Source organism: Myxine glutinosa, chromosome 5, assembly GCF_964187855.1.
Source record: "Myxine glutinosa chromosome 5, kmMyxGlut1.1, whole genome shotgun sequence".
NCBI classification, from domain to species: Eukaryota; Metazoa; Chordata; class Myxini; order Myxiniformes; family Myxinidae; genus Myxine; species Myxine glutinosa.
In genome coordinates, this window is record NC_136265.1 from 30,331,983 (window position 1) to 30,355,741 (window position 23,759).

At 48.5% G+C, this 23,759-nt stretch overlaps 2 protein-coding genes across 4 annotated transcripts in view; one reads left to right on the forward strand and one right to left on the reverse strand.

Annotated features, from left to right (window-relative positions):
* The first annotated feature begins 3,288 nt into the window (after positions 1–3,288).
* Positions 3,289–13,144, forward strand: LOC137414719 (uncharacterized). Its single transcript, XM_068100228.2, has 4 exons — positions 3,289–4,006; positions 5,165–5,224; positions 10,074–10,181; positions 10,818–13,144. The coding sequence occupies exons 1-4, from the start codon at positions 3,814–3,816 to the stop codon at positions 11,744–11,746; spliced, it is 1,290 nt and encodes a 429-aa protein (XP_067956329.1). The 5' UTR covers positions 3,289–3,813; the 3' UTR covers positions 11,747–13,144.
* A 3,011-nt stretch (positions 13,145–16,155) lies between these two features.
* The window catches only part of LOC144892234 (uncharacterized), a 32,891-nt gene continuing 25,287 nt past the window's right edge, over positions 16,156–23,759 (reverse strand). For 2 of the 3 annotated variants that reach the window (XM_078777826.1, XM_078777825.1), the window contains exon 4: positions 16,156–16,942. In XM_078777826.1, coding sequence (XP_078633952.1) covers positions 16,940–16,942 — 3 coding nt within the window. In that variant the 3' untranslated portion in view covers positions 16,156–16,939. The remainder of the gene's footprint in view (positions 16,943–23,759) is intronic. The other variant, XM_078777824.1, reaches the window with a different exon arrangement.

Consider the following 23,759-nt stretch of genomic DNA (forward strand, 5'->3'; position numbering starts at 1 on the left):
GTCATCGGCGAAGCAGTGGAATTGGAGACCATGACGGCGGATTAAGTGACCGAGGGGGGACAGGTAAAGGATAAAGAGGAGGGGGCCAAGAACTGAACCTTGGGGGACACCTTGGGGGAGGGGAGCAGTGGGGGATTTGCAGTTATTGATGGAGATGAACTGACGTCTGTCAGAGAGGTATGATTTAATCCAAGAGAGGGCAGTGCCGGTAATGTTAAAGGTGGTTTCAAGTCGGGTGAGGAGGATGGTGTGATCGATGGTGTCAAAGGCAGCGCTGAGGTCGAGGAGGATGAGAATGTTGAGGTTGCCAGCATCAGAGGAGAGGAGAAGGTCGTTGGTGATTTTGAGGAGAGCAGTTTCAGTACTGTGGTTGGACCGGAATCCGGATTGGAATGTTTCATACAGGTTATTGGCAGAGAGGTGATGCTTGAGTTGAGTGGCTACAGCGCGTTCCAAAACCTTTGACAGAAAGGGTAGGTTGGAGATGGGTCTGAAGTTATTTAGGGTGTCAGGGTTTAGTCCAGGTTTTTTCAGAATGGGGGTAACAGCAGCAATTTTGAGGGATGGTGGGACGATGCCTGTAGACAGGGAGGAGTTTATTGTTGCAATGATAAGTGGAGAAAGAGCAGGAAGGGAGGCCTTGACAAAGCTGGAGGGGATGGGGTCAAGAGTGCAGGTGGCAGTTTTCATTCCGATGAGGAGTTCAGAGAGGTCAGTAGGGGAGACTGGGGAGAATTGAGACAGGGGATGGCAGGATAAGGGGGGGCAGGTGGTTTGAGGGGGAGCGGGTGCGGCGGTGGTCAAGCTGTTGTAGATGTTTTCAATTTTGCGTTGGAAGAATGAAAGGAAGGAGATGCAGTTGTCTATTGTGAATGACTGGGTGGTGGTGTTCAGGGGGCTGAGGAGTTTGTTTATTGTAGAGAAGAGTGCTTTTGGGTTTCCGGAGCCAGAGTGGATAATTTGAGAGTAGTAGGCGGAGCGGGCGCGGGAGAGGGCATCTTTATAGTGTTGTATGTGGTCCTTGTAGGCCTGGGAGTGAACTGTGAGACCTGTTTTATTGCGGAGTCTTTCAAGTTGGCGAGCACGAGTTTTCATTAGGCGGAGCTCAGGGGTAAACCAGGGAGCAGAATGGGTGAAAGAAACTGTTTTGGTTTTTATAGGCGCAATTTGGTCAAGGCAGGAAGAGAGAGTGTGGTTGTAGTAGTCAGTGAGGTCAGAAGGGGTGTGGAGGTCAACGAAGGGAGAAGTGGACATTTTTTCAGAGAGGGTCGATGAGAATGAGGCAGGTGAAAAAGCGTTTAGCTTACGGAAGTTGATAGTGCGATAATGCCTTGGTGCTGGGGTGGGGATGTTGATGGTCAGAGTGATGGCTAGGTGGTCAGAGAGAGTGAGGTCGGAGCCAGAGAGATGGTGCAAAATTAGTCCAGTAGAGCAGACAAGGTCCAAAATGTGACCACGGTTATGGGTAGGAAAGTTGACATGTTGAGTGAGGTTAAAGCAGGTGAGTAAATCAGTGAAGTCAGTGGTTAGCGTGGAGTCAGTGGAGTCCATGTGGATATTGAAATCACCAAGGAGGAGGATTGAGGGGGAGAGGGAACATAGCTGGGTCAGAAAGTAGGAGAAGTCAGACAGGAATGATGGGTGTGGTTTGGGAGGGCGGTAGACAACAGCCATGACTGACTGTGTGTGACCAGAGAGTTTAAAAGCCAGGTGTTCAAATGATGGAGCAGATGAGATGGAGATGAGGTTGGTCTTGATGTCTTGTCGGTGAATAACGGCAATTCCACCACCTCGGCCCTCCGAGCGTGGTTTATTGATGTAAGAATATCCATTGGGTGTGGTGAGGTTGAGCGTGTAGTAGTCCAGTGGTTGTTGCCAGGTCTCAGTGAGACAGAGAAAGTCCAGTTTATTTTCCAGGATGTAGTCGTTCAGGATGAGGCATTTGTTGTTGAGGGACCGGGTATTGAACAGGGTGAGCTTGATGTTGTTTTGTACGGCGGGTATGAATCCAGGTGATTTGGCCAGGGTTCGCAGACAGGAGGTGCGATTTTGTGCGTTGTTGTGACCAGGTGTGTTGGGACGATGAGTGGGAGTGCGCTGAGCCGACCAGAGGATGGGGATGGAGTGGCCTGATTGTAAATAAACAAACTTACGACCGGAGCCACGGTGAATGTACCTGGGTCGACGCAGGAGTCCATTCGATCTGATTGCAGAGATGCATGATGGGGTGGAGCGGGTTTTAAGCAGGAGAAGCCTTGCGGCAGAGTACCGCAGAGCCATGCCAGCAGGAGCGAAGGCAAAGCGAGCACGCGGCCAAGGGTGAGGAGGCGAAACAATCGACACAACCAACGGGAGAGGGCCCGAGGAAACAGCGATGGAGCCGAGCAGGTGAAGCCCGGAGCAGCAGAGCAGAGCCGGGACCGCGCAGAGGAAGACTCAATGGCCATAAATCCGCCACGACCACCAGGAAAGCAAGACACGGACAATGGTCCAGTCAGAGAAGCGGCGAGCAAACGACGCCAGCGTCCTCTCACGACCGGACCGGAAAACATATGTACATAAATATGTTAATGTGTGCATTGAATGTTTGGAAACTTTCCAAAAATGGTGAGAGTGTGAAATTATAAAACTAAAATTTTGGTGTGAAACAACAAGCCAAATATTCCGGATGTTATGAAAGATTGACAAAGTTATCCAAATCGTCCTCTTCGTGACCAATTTCCATGAAAAGCATCATTTGGAAACTCAAAGGTTCATGTTTAAGGACAATGGGGGTGCTCCCTGGAGTTTAAGGAAAAACTTAAGGAACCATCTCCCAAATTAAGGATGTCCTTCAGGGGAAACTTGAGGAAATATTTAGGTAAATCCTCAAATTTTTCCTTAAAGATGCTTTATGCAACCAGGCCTGTAATTGTCATTAAGCACGGTGGAATTGGCTGCGGCCATATTATTTCATCTCGGCACCATGGTGGGTGGAGTGAAGCGAGATGTGGGTGGAGTCAAGCGACAGATGTGGGTGGAGTCGAGCGAAAGATGTGGGTGGAGTCGAGCGAAAGATGTGGGTGGAGTCGAGCGAAAGATGTGGGTGGAGTCAAGCGACAGATGTGGGTGGAGTCAAGCGACAGATGTGGGTGGAGTGAAGCGAGATGTGGGTGGAGTGAAGCGACAGATGTTGGTGGTAAAGCGACAGATGTTGGTGGTCAAGCGACAGATGTGGGTGGGGTCAAGCGACAGATGTGGGTGGAGTCAGGTGACATGTGGGTGGAGTCAAGCGACAGATGTGGGAGTGGTTCGGCAGCCGTCCGACCAATGGATGCATATTTAAAAAAATCAGACAACAAACCCAACAACAACAACAACGTGAAGCTTTTGTAGACCTGCCACATGTCGCAGGTAAAAAAAAGTAAGATGAATTGAAGTGCAACGGGAGAGGGAGAGTTCGTTCAGGAGAGGGGTAAAAACTCCCACCAATCTGAGTACGTAATAGATAAATATGGTTGTCGTACCTGAATTGGTATCGACCTGGGAAAAAAACATTTACTTTACTTCGGGAAGAAAATAATTGAAATACGTGAAAAAGAAGAAGAAGAGTAAGTTTTATGAGAGATCCTTCAGATGTGTGATAGAGTGATTGTGTAAATAGATGAAAAGGTAATGAGGAATGTAACCATTAGTACCGGGATGTTACTTTACTTCCGGTTTATATCCACGTGTGTTCGCGATTTGGATCTTGGGAAAGGTTGTCCCATTGAAAGCTGATTGGACGAATAGGGAGAGATCCTCGTGGTTTGTACTTCTTCTCCAATCCCCGTTATGGACTCCGTGCTGGGGGTCGTGAACCGAGACCCCCCGAGCTGCGTCCCCAATCCGAGATCCACGGACTCCAAATGGAACTCTGATGGAGGGAACATAGGGGGTCCAGGAGGGGTGGATGAGATCTGTGGGTTCAAGATCCTGGACGTTCAGAACCTTCCTGTTGGAGGGGACGGGGCACACCTGGGAACAGGTACGTGGTTCTCTCGTCCAGGTTCTTGTTTCTCTAATCTGGTAAAACTGCACACCAGGTGTTTTCTTCATGAAATTATACTCTCGGATTGTTCACAAACATCCAACAAGATATTAGAAACCACCCTTTCTTATTATAGTTATATCTGTCTGTAATTGTCTGTGTCCACCTGCTGGCGTTTCGGTGTTTTTTCGAGCGTGGTGTCATCGTGGCTGCGTTATGCTCCGCTTAATCAACACAAATAACAATAATTTCAATATGTAAAACCGACAACAATTGTGATCAATTGTATGGAAAAATGTCTCGCCTGGAAAGGTAGAAATTGTAATTCTTCCGGAGAGCCCAGCATGTATCTGGTAAGGATAACAACACATGGCTTCCAAAAACAGATGAGTGACTCGCCAATCCCCAATGGCAAACTCTTATATTGAAGGAACTGCGCTCCAACGCGAGTCGAAAGAATTGACGCGACCAAAGACGGAATTCGTCCGAGTTGCTTTGTTGAAACAAAACAGCTCAGGTATTCTGACAAGCCCGTTTATCGGGCAGCAATATATATACACTTTTATGTCGGGAAGTTTGCCCGGCAAAAGCTATACCGGGCATGCCCGGGTGTCAAGGGCGAGCCTTGGAAAGGCGAGTCTGGACCTGCCCGGGCGTGTTTGGCTGCGGCCTGGCAAGTCGAGGCTGGGCGTGCCCGGGCGCTCTGGGCGAGCCCTGGAAAGGCGATAGCGGGCATGCCCAGACGCTCTGGGCGAGCCCTGGAAAGGCGATAGCGGGCATGCCCGGACGCTCTGGGCGAGCCCTGGAAAGGCGATAGCGGGCATGCCCGGACGCTCTGGGCGAGCCCTGGAAAGGCGAGAGCGGGCATGCCCGGGAAAGACGAGACCGGGCGTGCCCGGGAGGTTCGGGCGTGCCCGGGAACAGTGAGTCCGGGCATGCCCGGGAGAGGCACGTCTGGCCGGTGCAAGGCGATTGTGTGCATCCAGCGGTAACCGCTACAATATAACTACCATTCACTATGCCACACTTGTATCGTTATATGTGCATGAAGCTGCACATGAGTGGATGTATTTGCTCTTTAATGTAACGTGTAGGTTCATGATCTTTATTTTATTACTCTTTGCTTTGTTTGAAGCACCTTTTGTTTCTTGACAGAATCTTCTATTGTGGTGGTAAAGGTGGAACCAGAAACTACAAATGGTTCTCCCTCACAAGGTAAGAATCCAAAATAATGATAATATATTTAAGGTGATACTTGAATGAATGAATTATCGTTTTAAGGCCATTTTCCCCGCTAGAGCAGGGGTTATCCTTGCGGGCCCCATGACAATCATGGTTCCCTGTTTGAGGCAATGTTTTTTATGGCCGGATGCCCTTCCTGACGCCAACCCTTGGTCACGCTCTTACGATGCGCAGGGATAGTGTACCTATTCTAAACCGGGGTACACACCATGATCATTCATCCCAGCAAGCTGGTACTCAATTTGCCGACCTCGGAAGGATGACAGGCTGAGTCAACCCCCCTGGCGTTAATTCAGCGATCGACCGGGATTCGAACCCAGGATCCTCGGATCCCAAGCCGGCACCCTAACCGCTAAGCCAACACCAGGATACTTGATGATAGTAATGGTGTTGTGAGATATTGAGTTTGGATTCCACAACGTTGTCTGTCGTCCTTGTATGTTTTGCTTTCCTCGACCTGTTTTCCGCAATATTACCAAAGGTTGACGGACTGCATAGTGGAAGCTGAAATGAACTCTCACAACATGCATATGTATATGGTCACGTGAACGTTCCCCGCTCCACACATGTAATAACCACTTTGGAACCATGCACCGTGAACCTTTTCCGTGGATAGCCCATCATAATCAATTTACTCAACCCCAAAGAACACCCGAGCGGTGAGAATGTGCCTCGTGCTTCGATTGGGATCTACATCTGGATCTTGCATCTCTTGTACCTGTCAAAGCTGGAGTGCCCCCAAAGCAGTGTTCTGGGCCCAATCCTATTCCTGGTCGTCATAAATGATCTCTGATTCTCTGGAAAACACTCTATCTATTGGATGATGACTCAACTCTCTGCTGTGTCATCCTTCAGACAGGTAGGGTGCATCCTCTTCCCTCTCTTCAGTCCTTGGGGGAAAAAAAAAAAATCACAAGCTGGTCAAAAACTTGGAATATGTCTTTCAATCCTGACAAATCTCACTCTCACTATCTCTCCCCGAAAGGACCATCTGGCAAACCCTCCTATCTACTTTTTTAATAATCCTCTTGAAGAAGTTCAGTCATTCAATTTCCTGGGTTTCATTTATCAGCCATGATCGTTCTTTGGCAAAGCACATTTCAAAGTTTGCTTCCAAAGCCAACCGCTGACTGGGATCGTAAAGTACCTCCATCGTAAAGAATCCTTCCTTGGAGCACCTGAACTGCTGTCCACCTACAGAGCTTTCATCCACAGCTTCATGGAGTACTGCTCTCTCTTCTGGGAGAAAAATGATAACGTATCAATCTGGAACTGATTATAATTTGTCTGTAGATGTTGGTCTGATAATTGGTATATGTATTTTTAATTCTGAGAATTCAAACTTTCTCACCTTCTCATGCAGGAAGGATTGTCAAACAACCCCACCAATGTATTTGTAAGGTCGGGCATTGAAAGAGGTAAAGTCTCTCTTCTTTGTGGCTGACCAAGTAGCAAATGTGGCCCAAAAAGCCAGCCATAGATCCCACCTCTGAAATGATTAATGGGGTCATTCAATCAAACGGAAGATCAAATACTGCATTGGAGTCGTCAGAAGGAACCCGAATAAGTAATACAAAGTAATACAAAGTAAAGTAATAAGTAATACAAAGTATAAAGAGCAAAGATGAAGACATCAGGAGGCTCATTGATAGGATTCGAGTTTTAGCTGCTACTTTTCTACCCTCAAACTCATCCAGGCACTGCCAAGTGAGCCTTAAAGATAAATTTCTCCAAGAATTAACTTCTCTCTGAAAAAAAAAAGAGTAAAAGTTGAAAGAAATGAAAAAGAAAGAATTTGAATGAACAAGGAGAAAAAGACATCAAATGTCATAGCCCCTGTGGTTTTAGTAATTTTGTTGTATGGAGTTGAAGACCGTCAGTCGGCCATCTTTGATCAGATCGCAAAATCGAGTGAGGTTCATGTATGCCATCATGTATGCTGCTTTTGACAAGTTTGAACAAAATCGGGCCATGCATGTCTAAAAATTGTTGGGGACATGTTTAAGTAACAAAATTGCCACCAGTCAGCTCGGATCGGAGTCGGATTTTTCAATCGGATCTCGAAAAAGACATGACGTGCATATGTAAGCCATAATTCATTATCTGTTTGCCAAGTTTGAACAACATCGGTAAATGCATGTCCAAAAAATGTTTGAGGACGTGTTCAACATTGGGTTTTTTACAGCTAAAATGGCTGCCAGTGGGCCATCTTTGATCGCATGGTGAAACAAAATGATGTGCATGTATATACCAGCATGTCTTGTTTTTGTGCCAAGTATGAAGAAAATTGGTCAATATATCTCTGAGATATGGTTGCGGACCACAGAAGGGCGGATGGACAAGACCCAGTCCATAAGCCCCCGTTTTGGACTAAGTCCAATGGGGGCTAATAAAGAGAAATGTGAAAAGCAGAAAGAAGTGTGAAAGGAACAAAGAGCAAAGATGTCGGGAAGAACCTGAATAGATAGATTTCAGCAGTTACAACCCAGGCTCAAACGCAGCAACAGGTACAAGCTACCAGAGGTCCTTCAGCGGGGAAGCACAGTCCACACAGCCTCAGGATATATCAACATGCATTTTAAAGGCCATTTTCCCTGCTAGAGCGGGGGTTAGCCTTGCGGTCCCCATGACAATCTTCTCCATTTTGCCCTATTTTCTATATCTCTCCTTGTTAACCCCCTTGCCCGCATTTCTTCTTCCACCATCTTTAGCCAAGTCTTTTTCGGTCTTCCCCGTCCTCTGCCTCCTTCTACATTAATTTCCATCACTCTTCTCAACCAGTCACTTTCATCCTTCCTCAACACATGACCAAACCATCTCAACCTGTTCCTCTTCACAGCATCAATCACAGGCTCTATTCCCATCATCTTTCGCAATTCATCATTTGTCTTCCTCTCTCTCTCAACGATACTCCACACATCCACCGAACCATTCGCATTTCCACCCTTTCCAACCTTCGTTGCTGCTCCACGTTTATTACCCATGTCTCGCTCCCATAAATCATAACACTTCTCACGCATGCAGCATACACCTTTCCCTTCAGCTTCAACGACACTCCCCTCATCATCAGCACGCCACCCAGTTCCCGAAACTTCTTCCATGCACATCTCACTCGAGCAACCGTTGCCGAGTCTGATCCACCTTCTCCATTCAGCATGTCTCCGAGGTAGCAAAATGTTTTCACACCTTCCAGCTTCACGCCATCTCCAAGATCCAACTCAACATTTCCTCCATCTGCAGCTCCCTCTGTGCACACCTTACATTTGAATGTAGCTGCCACACTGGTTAATGACCCTCTCAGACCACTACATTTTTGATGAACCCACTCAGCGCACATTGTACATTGAATGGAGTTCACTCCGACACCCTTCCTACACACAGCACAGGGCCACTTCCCAGTTCTTTCCACCTCACCACATGCTTTACCACTTGCCATCACCTTCGTCTTTCCGATATTCACCTTCAGACCTTTTGTCTCCATACATTCCTTCCACGTGTTCATCTTTTCCTTCAGTCCATCCATACTTTCCGCAATCAACACCAGATCATCTGCATACAACAACTCCCACGGTAAACCCTCCTTTACGTTCTGAGCCAGCACCTCCATCACAGCTACAAATAGTAATAGACTTAGTACCGACCCCTGATGTACTCCCACCTTCACCTCAAACTCACCACTGTTCCCGTCCTTCGTCCTTACAGCTGTGCGCGCTCTTTTGTACATTGCCATCACTACTCTGATCAACCATTCCTCCACTCCTAACTTCCTCAATGCCCATGTCAATACTTTGCGTGGTACCCTATCGAATGCTTTCTCCAGATCAACAAACCCAAGAAACAACCTCTTCCTCTTCTCCATGTACTTCTCCTGCAACTGCCTCACAATGAAAAGCGCGTCTGTCGTTCCTCTTCCTGGCATGAATCCAAACTGCATTTCGTCGATCTTCACTTTCTTCCTTATCCTCCTCTCCAACACCCTTTCCAATACCTTCATTCCATGCTCCAATAAGCCTCAGGATATATCGTACAAACATAATCGAATGGAAGAGCAAATACTGCATTGGAGATTGCTGACTCTATAGCAAATGTGGCCCAAAAATCCAGTCACAGATCCCACCTCTGAAAAGATACATGGATGCATTCAATGCCATTCCCTGAAAAATCAGAACATTTCACAGCCTACAATCCTTTCTCTGCATCGGAATGGAGTAGTGCTATCCCCTCTGGGCTCTATGGAATTCTGTTAAATCTCAAGCTGTTGAAATCCTTTCATCATCTGCGTTGAGGCAAAAGCAGCATTGTAAAATTGTAAAACTCTCCAGCTCCTCCAGACGTGCGTTCTTCCCATCACCTTCACCTGGAAAAAAAATTCTCCAAAAATCCATGCTTAGACCACCACGTTCAGTCTTTGTTTTTCTCTCCAAATTGTGGAACGTCCTTGCTTTGGCTGTTTGATTACACCCTTCCATTGAGCAAGTGAAGTCGGTGAGATTCCACTATTTGATGTAATCTTCCACCCCCAACTGCAATATTTTACACCCCCCCCCCCCCCCCCATTAATCCAATGTAACTGAACGTTCTTACTTGCAGGTTTATTCCCTCTTTTCTCTTCATTCCCTTGCTTGTTGCGTCCACCTCTGTCACCTCTGTCACCACTGTCAATATGTCGCTCTTTTGTCCTCTCTCTCCTTGCTCTTGCATGAGCTTAGTTATTGTATTGAATATTAATATAAATTCTATTTAAAAACAATAATTAATGCTGATCACGACATTTATTCAAGAATTTTAATGCCAGACTGCTGTAATGTTGGATGTTGTGCAGGTGATACTGGTCAAGTCGAGGGGAGATGTCTTCATGATAACACTCTTCCAACTTCAAACACAATCCGTGTGAAGGAAGAGCTGAGTGAAGATTCCTGCAATGGAAATGGTGAGCTCAAAGAGGAAGGATTTCATACCAACTGTGTTTATGCATTCCATGACCTTGCTGATTATAGATGTGCAGATAAGTAGATCAGATTTTGCACATTTTTATGCAATGCAGTAATGTTGGCGATTTTCCAGCAGATGGAAAATAACCCAGGACGAATTATCTTAGGGTGAAAAGGGCAGAGTGAGGATGAGTGCAACCGAGCAGGATTTTAGGCCATGAGATCTCATGACAGCTACTTTTGTCACCCTTTCAGAGTAAAGTGACCCGTCGGGTAATACGAAGGATGCAGTAAACAGTGGGTAAGATGGCAATGTAATGGGGTGGGTTAGGGACAAAAAGTACATTCTTTTACAATTTCATTATTTGACCGATTTATCATCCCTTCACGATTTTCTCGAACAAAGTGCGCATATATCTACATACCGCGTTGTGAACACAATTTGGCAACTGCGTTAAACCGACAATACTAAAACTGAGCAATTTCGAAAGAACAGGATGGAATGATATTGATCATATTGAATTACTCGTAAACCCCCGAGTATTATGTATTCACTTTTTCAGCTTGGAAAAAACATCTTCTGTTCCAGAAATGAATGTTGTTTTGCTTTTCTTCTATGTGGATTATCCTTACAGAGAGCAGAGTGAATGGTGAAAGGTGTTCAGAGTGGTCTTCTTTCTGCAATAACATCACTTTGAAACAGCCCAAAATGGAGAAGCACCACAAGGGATCACCACCGCACAAGACCGATTGTAGCTGCTCTACTTTTATCGACAAAAGTAAATTTGATCAACATGTGGGAAACGATTTGAATGAAGGACCTTTTACATGTAGTATTTGTGAAAAAGCCTTCAAAAGTTTAAATGATCTGAAAGCGCACGAGACAATTCACATGTGTGAAGAGTCATATAAATGTTCTGTGTGTGCAAAGAGATTTCAATATTTCTCGTGTATGAAGAAGCACGAGAGTGTTCACTCTCCAGAACACGTGTGTTCTGTGTGTGGAAAATCCTTCAAAACGTCCTCCTATCTGAAGAGACATGAGAATATTCACACAGATAAAAAGCCGTATAAATGTTTCGCTTGCGAAAAATCCTTCAGAAGATCCTCATGTCTGAAAAGGCATGAAAATAGTCACACAGGCAAACACACGTGTTCTGTTTGTAAGAAAGCTTTTTCAACATTATCTTATATGATTAGGCATGAGAAAATGCACATCGGCAAATACACATGTTCTATTTGTAGGAAAGATTTTGCAACATTACCTTATATGAATTTTCATGAGAAGCTTCATATCGGCAGATACACATGTACTGTTTGTAGGAAAGATTTTTCAACCGTATCTTGTATGAAGATACATGAGAAAATACACACGGACAAACCAACATGTTCTGTTTGCAAGAGGAGTTTTACAACATTATCTTATATGAAGAAACATGAGAAAATGCACACGGGTAGAAACACGTGTTCTGTTTGCAAGAAAGATTTTTCAACATTATCTTATATGAAGAAACATGAAAGAATTCACATGCGTGAAAACGCACACAAATTCTCTTTTTTGTAACGAGGCCTTTATGTTATTATCATGTTTGAAGAAACATGAGAGAATTCACATGGCATACAAACGTTGCGTCTGTGAAAGGGCTTTTGCAACATTTTCATATTTTAAAAGGCATGAGATGATTCACACAGGCCAAAAATCCTACAGGTGTTCTCTTTGTGAAAAAGGCTTTGTGACCCTTCTGCTGTAAAGTGCATGAGATAATTCAAAGGGGCAAAAAGCCATACTTTTACTCTGTTTGTAAAGTGGCTTTTTGGTCAATATCTACTAAGAATGTGCACTAGAAAATTCACATCAGAAAACTTTACACATGTTCTATCTGTGAACTAGAACAACACTCTTCGACGTCCCGATGTGAACTGATATGCCTCCGCCCACATTATTACATGATAATACTTGTACCAAGTTTTGATTTAAATCCATTCAGCTGTTCTCAAGTTATCACATTTTTACCTGACATGACCTTTGACCTCGTGACCCCAGAATCTACTCAGTTAATCTTTACATCATTGCACATATTTGTACCAATTTTGAATTGGATCCCTTTAGCCGTTCTCAAGTTATAGACCTATTACAGACTTTAACGTTTGACCTCTTGATGCCAAAACGAATCAGTTCATCTTTACATCATTCTTCATAATTTTACCAAATTTGGTCAGAAACCCATCACTGGTTCACAAGTTATCGCAGCAACAGGTTTTTTTTTAAAACCTAACATGACCTTTGGCCTTTGACATCATGACCCCAAAATCTAATCAGTTCATCTTTACCTCATTATACATACCTGCACTGAGTTTGACTAAGATCCCTTCAGCTGTTCTCAAGTTATCAGGGTGACGAAAACCTATCACGGACAGACGACTTCGTCGCCGGTAGAAAGCATCTGAAAATGCAAAGCCTGTCTGTGTCTGCTTTGTATTCAGACTTCTTATTCTTCTTCTTCCGTATGCTAAACATGAAGAAATTTTCATCCAGTTGACCTGAAGTTTGAAGAAGATGCATAATGGGTCACTGATTTTGTTCATCAATCAAAATCTAGAAGCTGATTGGTTTTTTTTTTCAGATCAAAAGGTCAAAGGTCAAGGTTGCATAAAATCGTCAATTTTCATCCGATTGACATGAAATTTGCTGTGAATTTCTTTTGTATTTCTTAAGCTGTTTTCGTCATGTTCATCACATGTAAGAAGAAGAAATCTGGATACGAAGCGGACACGGACGGGGTTTGCATCTTCAGATGCTTTCTAGTTCTAGTTATTATTGTTTCGAGGCCGAGTTGTTTGAATGTTTTGCATTTGAAATTATTGTTTTGATTGTTGAAAGAGTTTGTTTGACAGATTTAAAAAAAATTGTATTAAAAAAGGCTTTCGCATTAAAATAAAGTCAGTGAGAACTGTTCCAGAAGTTGGCTGAGGGATTCTGTCTTTCACAGAACTAAAGTGGGAAGTTACATTTTAACTTTAATACCCTCCCTCCCCCCCCCCCCCCCCGGCCTCCCCCCCTCCCCGGCCCTCCCCCCCACCACCTCATTGTCGCGTAAGGTAGAGCGTTGGTTCTGCCGAAGCAGGTTCTTGGCCTGGGGCCATTCCTCTCCCAGCAAGAGTTATGGCAGGAAATTTTAATTTATTCATGGTGCTGGTGATAAGTCGCCTACTCTTCGAGAAGGACACAGTTTGATCTTTAACGTCCACCAACTAATCCAGAACGGAACGCCAGATTAACGCCCCTCTATGTGGGACATCCACATGCCCTGGATGAATCCATGTTTCGGTGGTAAATTTTTTTTGAGGCTCGTGTAAGAGCTAGCATCAATCACAAAAAACAACAAATGGACACACAAAACATACAAAAAAGGGAGTGGGAGACAAGATGGGAAGAGAGATGGAAGCACACAAGTACAACAGCAGAGAACAGGGATAACAGAGGATCTGTGGGAGGGAGTGGGCTTGGGGGGGGGGGGGGATAAAGCACATGGACACTTTTGGAACTTCCAGGAAAGAAAAAAGTCGGTATTTCCCCCCAAAAAAGTGGATTTGGAGTGAATTAACAGGGGTAGAAGAGATCAAGGTTTTGGATGGAGGAAGATAAGAGATGGTGGTGAACAGCTGTTTTAAAGACCTGGAGGGAGGAGTGGGATTGAAGAGAGTTAGGGAGTTTGTTCCAGAGGTGGAAGTAAAGAGGAGTGAAGGTGAGCAGAGAGTCTAGATTTTGGCAGTTTAACCATAAGAGGGTTGCAGGCAGATCTTGTGCGACCTGTAGGAATATTTGGGGGACAGAGCACAGAGAGAGCTGGGGGGGCAAGGCCGGAGAGGAGTCGGTATAAGACAGAAAGACCACCTACCTGCCTGCGGTGAGTGAGTGAAAGGCCCTCGGAGTTAGCTTCATCGCGGGAGATTCCAATGATTCTGAAAGCTTTGGTTTCAACAGCGTGACGCCGAGCTAGGTGTGAGGCAGGAGCACCGGCCCAGAGGGGAGAGCAGTATTCCATTGAGCTGCGGATGAACATGTATTCGATACGAACATGGCTTTTTTGAACATACAGCACCGAGCGTGAAATGCAGTAAATCGGACTTCAAGAGGTAACACTCCACAAAACATTTGTCTCTCTGGAATTCTGTTTAAATCTCAAACTGCCGAAATCCTTTCATCTCCTGTGTTGTGGAAAAAGTAGACCTGTTGCACTCACTTCGCATGCGGGTTTTATTATTTTTACAACCTCTCCTCTGGTCTAACAAATCTGTATTTTCACCCTCCTCACCTCTTAGATGCACATGTTCTTCCCATCATCGTCACCTGGAAAATTAACTTTTCTTCAACAATGCCGGTTCATCCAGCACTTTCAGGGCTCTGCCAACAATGCCGGTTCATCCGGCACTTTCAGGACTCTGCCAACAATGCCGGTTCATCCGGCACTTTCAGGGCTCTGCCAACAATGCCGGTTCATCCGGCACTTTCAGGGCTCTGCCAACAATGCCGGTTCATCTGGAACTTTCAGGGCTCTGCCAACAATGCCGGCTCATCCGGAACTTTCAGGGCTCTGCCAACAATGCCGGTTCATCCAGAACTTTCAGGGCTCTGCCAACAATGCCGGTTCATCCGGCACTTTCAGGGCTCTGCCAACAATGCCGGTTCATCCGGCACTTTCGGGGCTCGGCCAACAATGCCGGTTCATCTGGCACTTTCGGGGCTCTGCCAACAATGCCGGTTCATCCGGCACTTTCGGGGCTCTGCCAACAATGCCGGTTCATCCAGCACTTTCGGGGCTCTGCCAACAATGCCGGTTCATCCGGCACTTTCGGGGCTCTGCCAACAATGCCGGTTCATCCGGCACTTTCGGGGCTCGGCCAACAATGCCGGTTCATCCGGCACTTTCAGGGCTCTGCCAACAATGCCGGCTCATCCGGAACTTTCAGGGCTCTGCCAACAATGCCGGTTCATCCGGCACTTTTAGGGCTCTGCCAACAATGCCGGTTCATCCGGCACTTTTAGGGCTCTGCCAACAATGCCGGTTCATCCGGCACTTTCAGGGCTCTGCCAACAATGCCGGTTCATCCGGCACTTTCGGGGCTCTGCCAACAATGCCGGTTCATCCGGCACTTTTAGGGCTCTGCCAACAATGCCGGTTCATCCGGCACTTTCAGGGCTCTGCCAACAATGCCGGTTCATCCGGCACTTTTGGGGCTCGGCCAATCATCAGGCGCTTTCAGAGATTGTTGCACCTCCAAAGGTAGTACTTTCAGTTCACCTGATCGCAATTTCGTTGTCTCAGGGTGTTTTTGAGCTTGAATGATGTTTTGCATAATCCATAACCGTGAGAAGGGTCGTTTTTCTCTGTCATATTGTTCTGTAACTTAGGGCATCTTGACCAAAGTTATTTTACCGATTATAGACTAAATTTTTTAACCAATCTGTAGATGATGATGCACTTGTGAACAACAAAAGGTGAGATTTGCGTTCAACCCGTTTCTCGGGTTAGAGATGTAACTTGCATGCCCTAAAATGGAAGACGTGAAAAAAAAGTGACGATGAAAACTTGTAAAATTACCATTAGGTATACATTCCGTAGTCCGTAAATACCTGTTTGTGTACAGTGATGGCTTATTGGTGAGGACACCTGACTGGTATCTTTGAAGATGTCAGTCATGCAAATCTGTCTGATAACAGCAGTAAGAGAGAGTTGGATTGAAAAGGTTACAGGAAATCGAGTGAGTTTAGTCAGTCGCCTGCCACTGTTAGATTGTCGGTAAAAACCCAGGTGGCTCATTAATGACCTTCTGCGGGGTGGTGATAACCTACCTACCCTATCTGATCTGATGTACTTATGATGCTTATTCACTCTTGTAGTTTACTATTACTCCTTTCTTTTATTTACAGTATTTAATTATTAATGACTCTGGGACTCCCTCTTCTCCTATGCTTTTTATTTTATGACTTGGGTAGGGATACCAGTTACCATTTAGTAAATAATGTAAGTATTCATTTTTTTAAAACTTCAGTCATGGACAGCTGGTTCGTGAATACAACATGCATTTTAAGGCCATTTTCCCTGCTAGAGCGGGGGTTAGCCTTGCGGTCCCCATGACAATCTTCTCCATTTTGCCCTATTTTCTGCATCTCCCCTTGTTAACCCCCTCGCCCGCATTTCTTCTTCCACCATCTTTAGCCAAGTCTTTCTCGGTCTTCCCCGTCCTCTACTTCGTTCTACATTCATTTCCATCACTCTTCTCTCTAACCCTAACCCTACATCACCCTAACCCTAACCAGTCACTTTCATCCTTCCTCAACACATGACCAAACCATCTCAAACTGTTTCTCTTCACAGCATCAATCACAGGCTCTATTCCCATCATCTTTCGCAATTCATCATTTGTCTTCCTCTCTCTCAACGATACTCCACACATCCACCGAACCATTCGCATTTCCACCCTTTCCAGCCTTTGTTGCTGCTCTACGTTCATAACCCATGTCTCACTCCCATAAATCATAACACTTCTCATAACACTTCTTCGTGAATGACATGGGTAAAAAAAAACGGTGAATGGCAAACGATGAACCAATAAATTCCACATTCCTGTGCCACCTTCAGTCGAACGTCAGGCATTGACAGCAGGTTCGTGAAGGACTTGCACCAAACGTACCCGGTCTGAATGTTGTTATATCCAGTGAATGGCGAAACTGCAAATGGGGAATCCGCGAATGTCACTGTCACAGATGGAAAAACTTATGTCATTTCCTCATTCTTAAACTCAATATCTCTATATTTTCATTCCAAACAGCACCATTCATTATTCCAATCACAAATTAATACTATAATATTAATACATCAAAATATAATGTTAAATCACGATTGGATTGAGATATTATCAAACCAGCGAACCATCGTCATCTGTTCACTTCCTGATTCAGGAGCAAGATCCGTGCCGATCGCATTTCAAAATCATAATTGTATTGAGGAATTTCTGAAACCTTCTACCAATCTTACGACACCTGCTGGAACCCCAAAACATTCCACAGAAGGTTATTATATTTCCTTTTAGTAAAATATGCAACTGTAATGGTTACTAAATGCTGTCCCTCTGTCATGTGACCAGATTCCTCAGCTCTGATCGGCGGACGTTTGTGAGGGACTTGCATACGTACACAGGACGGACAGACAAACGTTGTTCAAGATGGAATTTCCCTACAGGCTATGCTATAAAAAGAATCAATTCCAACAGCAAAGATACCGCATCCCATCATCCCATCCCTGGTTCAAATTGGTACCTTGGTTCATTTTACACAATTAAAGTACCAATCCTTGATTCATATTGGTACCTTCATTCATTTTACACAATGAAAGTACCGATGCTCAGTTCAAATTGGTACCTTGGTTCATTTTACACAATTAAAGTACAAATCCTTGATTCATATTGGTACCTTCATTCATTTTACACAATGAAAGTACCGATGCTCAGTTCAAATTGGTACCTTCATTCATTTTACACAATTAAAGTACCGATGCTCAGTTCATATTGGTATCTTAGTTCATTTTACACAAATAAAGTACCGATCCTCATTTCATATTGGTACCTTCATTCATTTTACACAGTGAAAGTACCAATCCTTGGTGAATAATCGTACTTTGGATTATTTTACACAATGTAAGTACTGACCTTTGGTTCATATTGGTGCCTTGGTTCATTGGCCAAAATGAAAGCACCATTTGGTTAATATTGGTACTTTGGATTGTTTTATACAATGTAATAATTATAAGTTCAAATCGGTACCTTAGTTCATTTTACACAATGAAAGTACTTATCCTCGGTTCATATTAGTACCTTAATCATTTTACACAATCAAAGTACCAATCCTCAGTTCATATTGGTACTTTGGTTCATTTTACACAATGAAAGTACACATTCGGGGTTCAAATTAGTGCCTTGGTTCATTTTACACAATGAAAGTACCGATCCTTGGTTAATATTGGTACTGTAGCGGCTACCGCTGGGTTTTCACAATCGCCTTGCACCTATCAAGGACGCGGAGCGATCACCATGCCGGGCTCGTCCAGGACGCCCGGGCAGGCCCGCGCTCAACTTGCCAGGCCTCGGTCGGGACGCCCGGGCATGCCCGGGCAGGCTCGCCCTCAACTTGCCAGGCCGCAGCCAGGATGCTGGGCCACGCCCCCTCTCGCCTTTCCTGGGCAAACGCTCCGGGATAATATGTATATATATTGCTGCCCGATAAACGGGCTTTTCAGAGTGCCTGAGTGTTTGGTTTGATTAAAGCAACTCGGATGAATTCCAGCTTTTTGTCGCGTCCATTCTTCCGATCGACGTGGGAGCCCCAGCTCCTTCATTGGTGACCTACCGACATGGACACGGCAGTCGCCCTTAAACTGCCTACCTTCTGGGAGGCTCACGCGGCGGTTTGGTTTGCACAGGCGGATTCCCTGTTCGCCCTGCGAGGCATCACGGCCGACGACACCCGCTTCCACCATGTGGTAGCAGCGCTCGGTCGGCCACCGCGGCCCGCGCCCTGAGCCTCCTCGAGAGCCCGCCAGCCGCTGACAAATACGGCGCGATTAAGAAGCTTCTCCTCGACGCTTTCGCCCTCCCATCGGCGGAACGCGCACGGCGCCTGCTCGACCTGCCCGAGCTCGGCGACACGCGCCCTTCCGAGCGAATGGACTACATGCATTCACTGCTCGGCGAGCACTCTCCGGCATTCCTGTTCCGGGAGCTGTTCCTCCGTCAGCTGCCTAACCCGGTACGCCTCGCCCTGGCAAGCACGACGATCACAGATCCCCGGGCCCTTGCCAGAGAAGCCGACAAGATCTCCGCCGCAGGTCAGCGCATCGCAGCGGCGACATGGGACCCACCGCCGTCTGACGCAACACCCATGGCGCCCGAGCACCCGGCACGGTCGACGACCGAACTGCCGACGCAATTGGCGGCCGCTACACCGAGCCGACCACCTCCAGCACGACGACCGGGGCCTCCACCTGACCAAGCGTGGTGTTACTATCATGCCAGGTTCGGACAGAAGGCCCGGACATGCCGACCCCCGTGCACCTTCGGCAGGCCGGGAAACGGCCGGGCCGGCGTTCATTACCAGCCATGAGCGCCGGCCACACGGGCAACTTACTGTTCATCACGGATAAAGTGTCCGGACGGCGCTTCCTGTGCGACACCGGCGCCCAACTGAGCGTCATACCCGCCTCTGACCAGGACAGGCAGTCCGCGGTTTGCGGCCCCTCCTTGGTTGCGGCCAACGGATCGACCATCCGCACCTACGGCCCGCGCAACGTCACCCTCTGCTTCGGCGGCCAACGCTTTGCTTGGACGTTTGTAACCGCAAACGTGCCCATGGCTCTGCTAGGCGCCGACTTCCTCTGCGCACACGGACTGCTGGTGGACGTCCAACGGCGTCGTTTAATCAACGCCGAAACCTTCAGCTCCCTGGTATGCACATTGAGCAGCTCCGCGCCGACCGAGCTGGCATGCGCCGTCCCGGCGGTGAACGAGTTTGCTCGCCTGCTCACGGAGTTCCCGGCCCTCACGCGGCCGACGTTTTCGGCCGTCGCAGTACGGCATGGGATCGAGCACCACATACCAACCACGGGCCCGCCGGTCTACGCCAGGGCCCGCCGCCTCGACCCAGCCAAGCTCGCCGTGGCGAAGGCCGAATTTGACGCGTTGGAGCACCTCGGCATCGTGCGGCGCTCCGATAGCGCGTGGGCCTCGCCACTGCACATCGTGCCAAAGCCGGGGGGTGGATGGCGCCCGTGTGGCGACTACCGCCGTCTCAATGACGCTACCACCCCCGACAGGTACCCGATCCCGCATAACCAAGACTTCTCCGCCCGTCTGGCGGGACGGGTCATTTTTTCGAAAATTTATCTCATACGGGGATATCACCAGGTACCTGTCAGGGCGGCCGACGTCCCTAAAACGGCAGTCATCACGCCGTTCGGCTTATTCGAATTCTTGCGGATGCCGTTTGGTCTCAAGAACGCGGCTCAGGCGTTCCAGCGCTTGATGGACGGCGTGCTGCGTGACCTGCCGTTCCTTTTCGTTTACCTGGACGACATCCTCGTCGCCAGCACGTCCCGGGCCGAGCACCTCCTCCACCTCCGAACACTGTTCGGGCGCCTCAGCGAGCACGGCCTCATCGTCAACCCGGCCAAATGCCACTTCGGCACGACGGCCGTTGATTTTTTGGGCCACCACATCACCAAGAACGGGGCCGTGCCGCTGCCAACCAAGGTCGAGGCCATCACCACGTTCCCGCGTCCCCGCACCATAAAGGCCCTGCAGGAATTCCTGGGAATGGTGAATTTTTATCACCGCTTCGTGCCCCGCGCTGCTCAACTCATGCGGCCCCTCTACGAAGCCCTCCGGGGCAAGCCGGCCAAGCACGACATCGCCTGGTCCGCAGCAATGGATGCGGCCTTCCAAAGCTCAAAGCGGGCCCTCGCCGACGCAACACTGCTCACTCACCCGGTGCTCAACGCTCCCATCGCCCTCACCACGGATGCCTCCGACTACGCGGTGGGCGCCGTACATGAGCAATGGGTGAACGGGGTTTGGCAGCCACTCGCTTTTTTCAGCCGGCAGCTCCGGCCGAACGAGCTCAAATACAGCACGTTTGACCGGGAGCTCCTCGGTCTACACCTGGCCGTCCGCCATTTCCGCCACCTCCTGGAGGGCCGACCTTTCACGGCGTTCGTCGACCACAAGCCGTTGGTTTACGCCATGGCCAAGGTCACGGAGCCGTGGTCGGCCCGGCAACAGCGCCACCTCTCCGCCATGTCGGAGTTTACCACGGACATCCGGCACGTCGCCGGCAAAAACAACGCCGTGGCCGACTGTCTTTCCCGGGCCAGCGCGAACGCGGTCCACCTGGGCGTGGACTTTGCGCTTATGGCGGCGGACCAAACCACCGACACCACGGTGCAAGCCCTCCGGGCGGCGGACACGGGCCTCCGCCTGGCCGACATCCCCTTCGCGGACACTGTCCTGCTCTGCGACGTCTCCCAAGGCCAGCCTCGCCCCATCGTGCCCGTCACCTGGCAACGCCGCATCTTCGCCTCCCTCCACGGCCTTTCCCACCCGGGCCGGAAAGCTTCCCAGAAGCTGGTGTCGGCGCGATTCGTCTGGCACGGCCTTCGTCGGGACGTCCGCGATTGGACCAGCACCTGCACGGCCTGCCAACGGGCCAAGGTCCACCGACACACCCAGGCCCCGCTGGCACCTTTCACCGTGCCCGAACGACGTTTCGACCACGTCAACGTGGATCTGGTGGGCCCCCTCCCCCCGTCACGGGGGTTCACACACCTGCTCACCATGGTGGACAGGACCACCAGGTGGCCGGAGGCCGTTCCCCTCGTCTCCACCACCACCGCCGACGTGGCGCAGGCTTTCATCGCCACCTGGGTCGCCCGCTTCGGCGCACCAGCGGACATCTCGTCAGACCGCGGACCACAGTTCACCTCCGAGCTGTGGGGCGCGGTCGCCCGCAACCTGGGGGTCAAGCTCCACCGTACTACGGCCTACCACCCCCAAGCAAACAGGTTGTGCGAGCGATTCCACCGCTCCATGAAGGCCGCGCTCATGGCCGGCCTTCAAGACGGCGGTTGGGCCGACCGGCTGCCGTGGGTCCTTTTGGGCCTCCGCACGGCCCCCAGGGAGGACCTCCAGGCATCCACCGCCGAGCTGGTCTATGGCCAGGCGCTACGCGTCCCGGGCGAATTCGTGCCCGACGCTACCAGTCCCTGGTCCGCAGCTCACCAGCGCTCGGACCTCCAGGAGGCCGCCCGACGGTTTGCCCCCGTGCCAACATCCCACCACGGTGACCCCCAGTCCTACGTCCCCCCAGCACTTCGCACAGCGGAGTATGTTTTTGTGTGTCACGACGCACATCGGGGGCCACTCCGGCCGCCGTACGACGGGCCCTTCCGGGTGCTGCGACGGGACGACAAGTCGTTCGTCATCGACATCGGCGGCAGGTCGGACCGGATTGCGGTGGACCGCCTCAAGCCGGCGCACGTGGACGTCGACCACCCACCATGGGTGGCCCTTCCGCCGCGGCGAGGCCGCCCCCCGTCCACGGTGCCCCCCACTCGACCGCCCACCACCACACCGGACCCCCTCCCACGACCCGCCAGGGGTCACTTCGGCCGGGTCATCAGGACCCCCCTCAAATTGACCCTGCCGGTGCAAGTCGATTCTGGGGGGACGTGTGTAGCGGCTACCGCTGGGTTTTCACAATCGCCTTGCACCTATCAAGGACGCGGTGCGATCACCATGCCGGGCTCGTCCAGGACGCCCGGGCAGGCTCGCCCTCAACTTGCCAGGCCGCAGCCAGGACGCTGGGCCACGCCCCCTCTCGCCTTTCCTGGGCAAACGCTCCGGGATAATATGTATATATATTGCTGCCCGATAAACGGGCTTTTCAGAGTGCCTGAGTGTTTGGTTTGATTAAAGCAACTCGGATGAATTCCAGCTTTTTGTCGCGTCCATTCTTCCGATCGACGTGGGAGCCCCAGCTCCTTCAGTACTTTCGATCATTTTACAACATGGAAGTACTGATCCTTGGTTCATGTTGACACCATAGTCGATTTTACACAAAAATCCAAATCCATGGTTCACATTGGTACTTTGGTACTTTTACATTGTACATTACTTGTACATTACTTGTGCATTATTACTTGTACATTGGTACTTTTACACAATAAAAGTACTGATCCTCGGTTCATATTGGTACTTTGGATAATTTCACACAAAGTACTGATCCTCGGTTCATATTGTGGCCTAGTTCATTTTACTCAATGGAAGTACCGATGCTCGGTTCAAATTGGTACTTTGGATAATTTTACACAATTAAAGTACCGATCAAGAACAACAACAACATGCATTTTAAGGCCATTTTCGCTGCTAGAGCGGGGGTTAGCCTTGCGGTCCCCATGACAATCTTCTCCATTTTGCCCTATTTTCTGCATCTCTCCTTGTTAACCCCCTTGCCCGCATTTCTTCTTCCACCATCTTTAGCCAAGTCTTTCTCGGTCTTCCCCATCCTCTACTTCCTTCTACATTCATTTCCATCACTCTTCTCAACCAGTCACTTTCATCCTTCCTCAACACATGACCAAACCATCTCAACCTGTTCCTCTTCACAGCATCAATCACAGGCTCTATTCCCATCATCTTTCGCAATTCATCATTTGTCTTCCTCTCTCTCAACGATACTCCTCACATCCATCGAACCATTCGCATTTCCACCCTTTCCAACCTTCGTTGCTGCTCGACGTTCATTACCCATGTCTCGCTCCCATAAATCATAACACTTCTCACACATGCAGCATACACATTTCCCTTCAGCTTCAACGACACTCCCCTCCTCATCAGCACGCCACTCAGTTCCTGAAACTTCTTCCATGCACATCTCACTCTTGCAACCGTTGCCGAGTCTGATCCACCTTCTCCATTCAGCATGTCTCCGAGGTAGCAAAATGTTTTCACACCTTCCAGCTTCATGC